The sequence below is a fragment of the Notothenia rossii genome (genome assembly GCF_949606895.1).
Source record: "Notothenia rossii genome assembly, chromosome: 6".
Classification (NCBI taxonomy): Eukaryota; Metazoa; Chordata; class Actinopteri; order Perciformes; family Nototheniidae; genus Notothenia; species Notothenia rossii.
In genome coordinates this window covers 9888548-9900262 of record NC_136909.1, presented here as the reverse complement: position 1 = coordinate 9900262, position 11715 = coordinate 9888548, and the positions used below count along the sequence as shown (strand labels likewise).

The following is an 11715-nucleotide window of genomic DNA, read 5'->3' as shown; positions in this document are numbered from 1 at the left end:
GATCTCCCTCAGAGGTCTGCTGCTGATTTGACATTTTGACCATGACCCATAACAACAGCGGGCTCCGAACCCTCTCTCATGGATTAGGAAATGTGTCACAGATTGAAATGAGATATCTATGTCTTATCTTTTTCTTTTTTCTGTCCTCTTTCTGTCATTATATTGTCTCTCTTCTGTCTCTTAATTGTTGTCTGAGACACAATCCATGAGTGTCCGTGTCCGCGTCATCCTGTGTTTACCGGCCTTCACCCAACACTCCACCTCAAACACACATCTCACATTTTGGAATGATGACATTGCTTGTGCTTGCTTCTTTAATGATATTGTTAAAACTGTGTGGTAGCCATAATGTAACGCTCTCCCTCTCCCCCCTTCTCCCTTTCTTTCTCTCGTTGTTATTCAACGTCCTACCTTCTACCCTTCCACACACTTGTCCTCATCTCCATCCTGTCTCTGCATCTCCTCCTCCTCCTCCTCCTCCTCCTCCGTCTTTCCAATCCGACACACTTCCCTCTTCCCACTCTCTGACTGCCTTTATCCCTCACACCTTTCACTCCTCCCTCCCTCGCTCCTTGTTGGTTTGCATCCGCCCAGGCAATGCTAGGTAACGTAACCACCGAGACCTCCAGGAAGAAGGATGTCGAGGAGGTTCAGAAACGCCACCGCCTCATCCCCTTGGGACGCAAGATATACGAGTTCTACAACGCTCCCATCGTCAAGTTCTGGTTCCATACGGTCAGTGTCGGCTTCAGAAACACCGCCTACGCGCTCTGCTTCCTGTTGGCAGTGTCAGTGCCCACTTTGTGTGGCAGCGGCATCAATTACTGGCTCCCTGCCGTTAGCTTTTACAGCTACAGTGGTTCTTTTGTCATTAACCTCCTGTTCCACCCTTGCATTACCCAGCTTGACTCGGGTAGGAAAGTTTAGTGGGAGCGATGAGGAGACTGATGGAAGCAACACAGTGAGCAAAGTACACGCTGAGTGTTAAACCCCTGTCACACTGTCCCGAAATTGACACCCGATGGACACACGAATATGGAATTGTGAATTTCGCACGAAGATGGCCCCGAACCACACATTTACATTACATTTAAGACATACAACTACAACGAAAGTAACAAAAACGATTATGTTAAAGTACTATGATACTGTACTGATATTTTCAGACTTTGTTCTTTACTTTCCTCCGTCTTTATATGTAGAAGATATTAAGTTTTCTCCGTCATGTTGTTTCCATAGCAACAACAACCTCCTGTCAACTCGCCTTCAAAATAATATATTATATCCTTTTCAGTTTCACAAAACACAAATTGGGTTATTTACATAATATGTTTACATGATTTTGTTGTGCAATAAACAGCCAGATGGACACACGATAAAGGAAAAGTTCAAATTCAGACAAGTGATATGAATGAAAGAAAAATTGTTTATCGACTGTTTTGGCAATGCACGAGTAATGCTTAATCGAGAAGGTTGAACAATAAAAAAGTAACCTTCAGCTAATATAAACCGAATTACCCCTACAAATTAGCATATCAATGAATGAAAACAATTTACACACAAAGTGTTTGCCTTATCTCCAAATATTAAAACACACAACTTAAATAACACGATTTTTGGTTTAAATCTCTAATTATAACCCTTTAATAATGATCTCACCCAGGCCACATTCAGTTTAACAGTGTTTATAAATATTTGTATTTCTTTGCAGCACTGTTCATCTAATTGTGTAGACTGTAGGTGTCTTTGAAGTGTGTGTGTGGCCTGTGTGTGCCTGTGAGCATGCCTGAAATGTTTTATATAAGCTGAACTCTGCCTCCCATACCCCAGCTCGGGCTCCTTCAGTGAAAACATCTTTAACAGCACCGGCAGGGATTTCACTGTTTATTTATGCTGAGAAAATAGTTTGACCGCATTTTGTTTCATCCCATTTTCCTCTTCTCTGGCTATTTACTCCCCCCTGTCTTCCTCCTCCCTTCACTTCTCCTCCCCTGCCCTTCAGGTTAAACGACACTATTCTACTGTGAATTTCATTACAGCACTCGTTGAACACATGCTGGGTTTTTATCATGGTGAAAAATGTGGTCTTTGCCAGTTTTGTATTCAAACATATATATTCGCTGCAGAGGGCTTCCCCGTTTAAAGTCATATTTGTCAAACTTATCACACACTAATCTGTGCATAAGGGACGGATTGACAACCCGGTCACACATTATTTAAATCTCTATACAGCGTACTACACGTACATATTAGATTAAGGCTGTAGGAGACACCATCCCCAGTTTGGTTGTGGTTACTTTATTCTATACTTTACAGATATCAAAGCATTTTTGTCTCAAATGAACAATATATTGTCAGTTTTGCATTGAAGTCCACATGTTTAATTATTAATGCAGCTAAGATGTTCTCAGTGGGTGCTACTATAAGACAATAGAAATATCTGACTGAAACCCAGTATTTTCTGAACTTGTCAATGAAAACATTATACAACATTTGAATAGGCAAGCCAAGGTTAGACTTGTATTGTGATCTGAATTTTTATTTGGTTTTGATCCTGATGAGCCAGTGTTCAAATACTGTACGGGCAGGAAGAGTGGACAGCTGACATGGATTTAAATAGAGAAGCCACAGGAGACACTTAATGGACATTTTCAGGCCAAGTGATATATCCGGTGCCCTAATATCAAACCACATCCGAAAAAACCACATTAAAGGGAGTTGTAATGAGGGTCAATCATTCACTAAAGAACTGCACTTTAGTACGTTTTAAGGTACTTGTATCGTAGTTCAGTATCTCCTTTTTTTGCTTTTTTATTCTTCTACTCCACCACAATTTGAAAGAGAATATTGTACTTTTTAATACTACATTTAATTAACAAAATTAGATAATAGTCTTGCAGGTTTGTAATACAAAAATGAAATCAAATAATCAATTATGATATGCTTTTATGTATTAAAGGTCCCATGTCATGCTTTTCCGGTTATTACCCGTCCCCTTGTGTGTTATGAAGGTTTTTCTGCATGTAAACGGTCAGCAGAGTCACAAACCCTCAAAGTACACCCTGTAGCGAGTAAAATTCTAACACAGAAAAGGCCTGTCTGTGCTGCCCCAGAACGCCTCGTTGGAGATTTCTCTTTTTCCATTGTTTACTTCTTGGGTATAGTGACTTATTTCGGGTATAGTAACGTTACGTTACGTCCACGGAGCCGTTACGGTTGGACCAATCCACGGACTTCCTCACACACACTTGGCGGGAGGTTGCGAGGCTCGCTGCTGTGAGGAGCTGGCTCACTGGTGTGGGGTCGGCGAGACAGCGAGACACCGCGGAACTCAGCCTGGGCACACACACAAACTCCCAGCCAGGCTGCGGGTGTGTGTGTGTTTCGGGCTGGGTTTCGCTGTCTTGCAGACGGCCACTGGGCTCACAGGGAGGGGAGGGGAGGGGAGGGGCAGGAGCTCCAACAAGCCGTTTAGGACAGAGTGAATACACACATACTATACAGAGATGCTGTATGAGAAACCAATGTGAGTTTTGAAAATTGCACAATATATTTAGTATACCTCAACAATGGAATTATGATCAGTAGAAATGGCCATGACATGGGACCTTTAAGATACAGTACCTGCGATGATAAAAGGAAACACATATAATCATCACAGGAGACGCATAATGGACATTTTAAGGCCAGGTGTCAGGTGTCCTTATATCAAACCACACATGAAAATCTGCATTAAAGGAAGTAATGAATGCCATCTGCTTTTCTACATTTTATAAGTGTACAGTTGCCTTTGTTGGAAAAGCCTAAATGTGTCCCCGCTGATTTCCCTCTGCTGTGGTGTGTTTTCCATAGATGGCATACGTGGGCTACCTGATGTTGTTCAACTACATTGTGCTGGTGAAGATGGACCTGTGGCCCTCCACTCAGGAGTGGATCGTCATCGCTTACATCTTCACCAACGGCATTGAGAAGATGAGAGAGGTAAACCTGCTTCCAACATGAGTATTTTTTTACACACAATCATCCACTAATACCTTTCAAACTAAAGACCCAAAGCCTGTCACCATCAAGGTCACTCCTGTGCTGGAGGGCAGAGCATAAGCATTTTGTCAGTATTATAAAACAGCTCGTGATAAATATGGAAGACTGTTGTGCAATTATTGAAAGGGAAGCAAACAAAGAGTGAAGGGCAGAGAGAAAGGAACTCAGGTGGAAATAAAGGCAAGAGACGGAGATGGGAAAACAAATGAAGAAGTAGAGTAAATAGAAAATACCGGTATGCAGCCATATGAGAATAGCCGTGTTTGTACTGTAAGTGAATGAAATGCATTAATCATTATGGCACATCATTCTCAGCTCAACAACATTGCCTCTTAAAACATCTACCCTGATTGTCAAACTCATACTGCCCTCTAATGGTGGTCATTATATACTGCATTTCTTTTTTTTACAATATTTGTACTGAAGTTTTCAAATAAAACGAACATTACACATACATAAAAGTATCGAGGTGGCATATACAGTGTACAATCAAATGAATAGGCATGTAAATAAACTCAGGTCAGTATACAGATGATACATGTATAACAAAGTACAGAGATCTGAAAGAATAGGATGTGGGCTACTACACTTTATAATCTTATTCCCGTTGCCCCTCCTCCCCGCCCCGGTCTTTGGTTTTATTGATCACCAACATTCTTTTTCAAAAACTCCTTGAAGCTCCCCCAGATATTTTCAAAAACTGCCAGCTTTCCTTTAGTAATGTATGTTTTTCTAAAGTAACAAATGCTGACAGATCCTTAATATGTGTATTCATACTTGGTTTATTTGCATTTCTACCCTTCTGTCACTTTTTTGTTTAGCTCATATCAGAGTCCTGCATCGGGTCGGGTACCCGCGGGTACTTCGCGGGTGGTATTTTTTCAAACGCTTTTTTCCTGGTTCGGTTCTGGGTCAAACAAAGATGATGCGGGTCGGGTCGCGGGTGTTGCATACTAAATATATTAAAATAATAATTTAGTTTAATGTTTAAATCCTCAGACCGCGCATAATCATAACCTCTGCAGCGCATCAATCTGCTGCTGAGCGCGCCACATTCGAAATGGCTGAGGTGAAGGCGGAGCTCGGAGAATACAGCATTTTCAATATCTCTTCCTCGAGAGTGAAATCCAACGTCTGGGAGGATTTTGGTGTCACCCTAGATGGAGAAAATAACCAACATCCCAGGCTTTTTGAGACAAATATGCAACTGAGTGTGTTAACAATTGCACGTGTTCACTGCTCATATAGGATATGCGGGTTCGGGTCGGTTTGCCGATCTTGTGCCGACGGGTCGGGTCGGTTTGCGGAACTAATTGGCAATATGTGCGGGTGGCGGGGCGGGTTCGGTAGTGCACGTTGCGAGGGCGGGGCGGGAAAATCCGACCCGTGCAGGACTCTGGCTCATATCTATTATGCCCTTCAATTCCTGCGTTTATAATATGAACACATACTTTCATAACTCTCTGCTTTAAAATGTTAAAATCTTCCTTGGTTTCTTCACTTATTCCCCCCCAACCTTGTCCCAGATCCTGATGTCAGAGCCGGGGAAGTTGCTTCAGAAGGTGAAGGTGTGGCTCCAGGAGTACTGGAACATCACGGACCTCATGGCCATCCTCATATTCTCCGTGGGTATGGTTCTGCGTCTCCAGGAGCCGCCGCTCATGAGCTACGGGCGGGTCATCTACTGCGTGAACATCATCTATTGGTACATACGGCTGCTGGACATCTTCGGGGTCAACAAGTACCTGGGACCCTACGTGATGATGATTGGCAAGATGGTGAGGGGATGGTGTTATCTAGACGCCTCACGTACTTCCTTTCTTCATTATGACTTTCTACCGTCTGATTTCTTCTTGGCATGATCCATACTGATCATAATAATAATAATAATAATACTAAAGCTTTATTTATATAGCACTTTGGAGCTCATAGTATTTAAACAACAAGAAATTCCCCTCAGATTATTTGTTAAGAAATGTACAGGTACATGTAGCGAAATATAACATTTGATCCGGTTAATAGACACAAGGAGGTCAGACACGAGACGACTTGAGTCGATGCAACAATATAAAATATAAAACCCCATAAGACCAAGTTATAGGTACAACAGAAATACAAATAAAAGTTTGATAGTAATAAAAATGCCATAATTCTAATAAAGGTTAAACAATTAAGAAAAAAAAAGACCAACGTAAAAAGAAATATTGCTATTGAAGCATGTTAGATTAATAAAATAAGATAAAATCCTTTAAGACCTATAAAATAATTCCACGGTAGGTAAATAATAAAGAAGACAGTCCGCTGAGTCCTTAACCATAATACCATAATCACAGCCCTTGTGTTTGTCTGTGCCGTGCGGGCTTGGTCCTAATGGAGCGCCTGTGCCTCTAAACGCGATTGTTTATCTCAAAGAGCACAAGATCAGAGCCTCTGATACCCACATGTAGACAAAACAAGAAAGGTGATCAAAGGCTCGGCTTCATATCTGTCTGTTCGGCTGCCTTTATATGAGCTGGGCGTAAATACTCTTTGATATGAAAATCTGCTATTTAAATGAGAAAAGAGTAGAGAGGGATGGATGCAATGAGTCCGATAATTGGAATTTATAATACTGCAGCAGCATCAGCATATTTGAAGTCAGAGGCATTATGGGGAGTAATGAAAAACCAATACTGCGTTGTAAATAACAGTAGAAATGTTCAGCATACTTTAAGGCCTTCCACTGTTCCTCTAGCATTCATCACACCCAAACAATAAATAATGAATGCTTTTGTTTCACCAAATGAGTGCGTTTCAGCTCTCTAGAAGGACAATGCATGACACGCGTAATCCAAAAGTATACACAGAGGATAGTGTAATGTAAATAAAGGTCGGATCAGGGTGTAAACGGGCGCCACCCATTAGAGGATTACTGGTTAAATCCTCAGTCCCTGCAGTCAACATGTCAAAGTGTCCTTGGGAGAGATACCAAGGTGCTCCATGTGAACAGTATTGAATTGTGTATTAATCGCCTTGGATCAGGGGTGTCAAATTCAAGGCCCGGGGGCCAAATCCGGCCCGCGACTTCATTTCATGTGGCCCCACAAGAGCTTGCAAAGAATATAATATGTTTATTATACTGACTTTTTTTCAAAATGTCACTTACTTTTTTTTGTTTTTTCAGAATTTGGCTTTTCTTTTTAAATCATTTTGTGACGTTCTCACTGAAGAGACTTGCAATTATTTGTCCTAGACTTCTTCTTTCAGACGTAGTTAATTATGAAGTTATTACCCTATCTGGTAATAATCCAATGCAGAGGCAATCATGTAATACAGTGTTTCTCAAACTTTTTCATACCAAGGACCACTTAACCAATACAAAAACACTCGCGGACCACCTAACTCCACAAATATCCAAAAACACATCGTTTTTCTAGAACAGATTACAAATCGCCTGAAAATGTTACAAACAAGTGGCAACATGTGTGATGAAGGTGTTGCCCTGGGCTATATCATGCAATCGAAAGCCGAAACTTAATCTTGCTCCATTGTGGAGATAAAGCCGCGAGATTGCGGAAAACTTAAATGTATTTATTTATTTCAAATGTGACATTTTACCAATATACTCACGGACCACTAGGGGGCGCTCATGGACCACCAGTGGTCCGCAGACCACACTTTGAGAAGCACTGATGTAATATAATACATTATTTTATATATATTAAATATTTATATTATTATTAAATGTATATTTATATAGTCTTAAAGTTACAACTGGCCCTTTGAGTGCAACCATGATGCTGATGTGGCCCGTGATGAAATTGAGTTTGACACCCCTGCCTTAGATTAAACCCTCAGCATCTGAACGTTTGAGTTAAGCACATTTGGATTTCCAGTCAAGTTTTAATTCCAGAGCAAACTAAATTGAAGTTTGATTGGCCAACCAAGACTCTTGAGAGGGTTAGTAATCAAAAAAAGCTAATACACACCATCCATCATCAGACTTTTCTAAATGCTTCTCCAGTTGCATTATTCGTTTTGTTATTAGACCTCCCTCCTTGCTTTCTTGTTTTGCCTCATTACTTGTTTTCTTCACATTTAAATGGATTTTCTTTAGTTTCTTCTCCCATTCCCTTCTCTCTTTGACGGTCCTCCTCTCTCCCCCCTCCCTCTGTTAGATGATCGACATGATGTATTTTGTGATCATCATGTTGGTGGTGCTGATGAGTTTCGGTGTGGCGCGTCAGGCCATCCTCAACCCGAATGAAGACCCCTCCTGGATGCTAGCTAGGAACATCTTCTTCATGCCTTACTGGATGATATATGGAGAGGTGTTTGCCGACCAGATTGATCGTAAGTTCAGGGCCAGAGTTTCAGAGCTCTTGAATAAACATATTTTTGGTTAATTAGGGGGAGAACATTTCCTGACTGAAGAGAGATGACCGAAAACACACCTCATTAAATATTCACTGATTCCTCAACAGGTCTACATTAAATACATATTAAAACACAACATATTGATAATAGGGAAATTCTTGACAAATGTTGCTTCCACATCACCATATCAGGAGAAACCTTTTAAGTTATTCAGCTTCGTACATTAGGACATTAGTTTTTACTGTCAGTTCGTCCTGATGTTTTGTCTCTACGTTATTTTGTATCATGTAGACTCGATAAGTGACTCAATGAATTGTCTGGGAGACAATGACCTGAGAGAGTGCGATGTGTGCTTCTCTGTTTTTCTGTATGGGTGTAAATATGATGGTGTGTACATAATGTGAGGAGTGGCCCAAAGAGAAGAGATCTGAAATAATGTTTTCATTCTTTGTTTCAGATATGCATAGTAGGAAGTTAAAGCAAAGGCTGAATGAAAAACCCTGGCTGTCTTCAAATTACTTGCGAACTTACGGAACCTGGCGTAGTAGTGGTCCATCCAACTTTCCCCAGTGCAGTCAAACCCCCAGTAATTCAAAAGATATAGACTTCAATTTTAATCACATCTACCTATCCACCTCTCCTTCATCATCCTCACATTACCACCATGTCATGCCCACTCCCACCACTAGAGGCCACTTGAGACTAAAGTGTGCATGCGGCTCCGCGCTCTGAGGTTAAAGTTGCCCTCACGTGATTGGTTTCTTGGGTCAGCTACTGTATCTACTTTTTTCTTTAAGATCTTTCAAATTGTCTGAAATCCTTAATAAATAAGGCTGCGTTTGTTTCCCAAATTGACCTACCAGTAGCTTGACCCTAAGGCTATATCTCGTAAGCAACTTTACCCTGACTAATTTTGGCACTGGCTGACAAATGGCACTGTTACATGGCAGAAGCATTTTTCAAATGTGTCCTGATATTGATATGTTCTTCGTCACATCAGAAGGAACTATCAAAGTTTAACATTTTGATATTCCCTTGATGTTTCTTCTACTCATTTTATTTCTTGACTTCCTGTTAGTTTCATTTGAAGAAGTGACCCTGCCATGTTAACACCGTCTGTCACACAAATCATGTCACCCTCCCTCTTTACGCCGGCTCAGCTTCTCACAGGAGCCATCGCAACATTGCCAAAATATTTCTAACAATACATCCACCATTTAATATTAGTAAGCATTGAAATTGACAGACAGAAATAAAACACATACAAACACACACCAGAATATTTTAACAGCCACCCTCCATCATCTGTAATCTGTTTTTTCACGTGGTTCAGTTGTCAGAGTTTAAAAACCAAATTCTTTGAAGGTGAACATTTTATAAATAGAACAATTACTTCAGTTCTCTGTCTTTGGGCTACATTGTGTGAAACAATTCAACATCAAGCAATGATGAGTGTGACTAGAATGAATATAAAAAGCGAACCAACCAAGAACAAAACGCTGAATGTTCCCCAGATAAGCCGCAGCAACTGAACCATCACAGATGGAAAAAACATACTATGTATCCTAAATACATTTCAATCAATTCAAAGCAGTCAACCATTGCTGAATGAAGCTATTGCACATATGTGACAATATATTTGAAACATCCGCTGCATGTTTAAATATATTGGTAAACACAACTTGTGATGAGACATGATGAATGTATTTGTTGTGTCTTTTTTTTCAGATGCACATCTCTGAACATGAGCCCTTTCATTATAGTGTCCACTTTTCCCAGTCTTTTTGTTTCAAGAAGCATAAAGACACAATATGCTTCTTGTTCGTTTGTTTTGTTTGCCAAGAATACAATTCTGCATTTTGTTTGGTATTTTCAGGTTTGCTTGTCTCTTTGTTTGTCTTGTAACCCAGTGTACAGAATGTGCTTACATTTATTTATTTGTATTTGCTTTTATTATAAGTTCAATATTCTTTGTCTTCTGTCTGTTTTCATATGTCTGCATGTCTTTCTGATTTGTTTGCATCTACTAAATTCCTACCAAAATATAATTCATGACGGCTCAAGTCCACCGATGTACTAAACCTTGTATTAACTTGTATGTGTGTGTTTTCTTTGTGGCGGTGGGCAGCCCCCTGCGGGCAGAACATCACTACAGATGATGGGGGGGTGGTGTCGCTGCCTCCCTGTAAGACGGGGGCCTGGATCGTCCCGGCCATCATGGCCTGCTACCTGCTGGTGGCCAACATCCTGCTGGTCAACCTCCTCATCGCCGTGTTCAAGTACGCACACCCTCTAATCATTTCAGTCGTTCCTTCTGTCAGCAAATATAGACCCCACATGATTTTACACACACCTCAGGACCTGAAACCAGCGGGGGAAGAAGTACTCAGATATTTTACTCAAGTGAAAGTAGCAATACTGCATTGTGAAAATACTCTTGCATTCAAAATCATACAAATACAAAAGTTTCACCATCAAAATATACTTAAAGTACCAGAATAAATATAACTATTTGTGCAGTATGGTCAATTTCAGACTCATATATAAATAATTGGACTTTAATTATGGATGAACTGATACTGCTGGGCAGCTTAACCTAAAATAAGATATCCTATCAGTTGATTTACATTTTGTATGAATCTGAATCAGCAAAGAAGCTAGTTACTAAAATTCTTAAATAAAAGCAGCAGAATAAAAAGTACAACATTTGCCTTCAAATGGAAGTGAAATAAAAGTATATACAGTACTAGCATAAAGTGAAAATACTCAAGTGAAGTACTTCAAACCTGGAGTTGATTAGACGTACTTTGTTAAATTCCACCACTGCCTGAAACACACTTATTTTTTCAGCATGATAGAAATAAGTACAGTTCACCAAGATGCTACTTAATAAGGCAGTTTCAATATAGTCATGTTTTAAACTGGACAATATGTAGGGGGCATACCTGACTGCTTTCACCTGTTTAGAGTTTTTAACCATGAACAGAGAGAGGGGGTGAGACTGGGAGTGATATGTACGTTGACCGCACTCACACTCCCAGTCACACTAATTTACAGAACTTTATAATTAGGTTACTCGTAGGGCTGCTCGATTATGGCAAAAATCATAATCTCGATTATTTGGGTCAATAATGGATATCACGATTATTAAAAACGATTATCCATTTGCTTTGAAAAGACATCCATTTATTGAAAAAAAATGTGAACAGTATGTTTTTAACAGTTGATTAAAACCAATAAAAAAATAATCGTTTTATTTCGATTATGTTGTTTCCATAATAAGCCAAAATCGTAATTACGATCAAAATACGATTAATT

General features: G+C 40.1%; 1 protein-coding gene across 1 annotated transcript in view; it reads left to right on the top strand.

Moving 5' to 3' along the window:
- Positions 1 to 11715, top strand: part of trpm3 (transient receptor potential cation channel, subfamily M, member 3) — a 158145-nt gene that overhangs the window by 137907 nt on the left and 8523 nt on the right. Inside the window, 6 exon segments of the mRNA XM_079687097.1 lie at positions 533 to 735; positions 3853 to 3981; positions 5568 to 5819; positions 8199 to 8373; positions 8855 to 8983; positions 10526 to 10676. Coding sequence (XP_079543223.1) covers positions 533 to 735; positions 3853 to 3981; positions 5568 to 5819; positions 8199 to 8373; positions 8855 to 8983; positions 10526 to 10676 — 1039 coding nt within the window.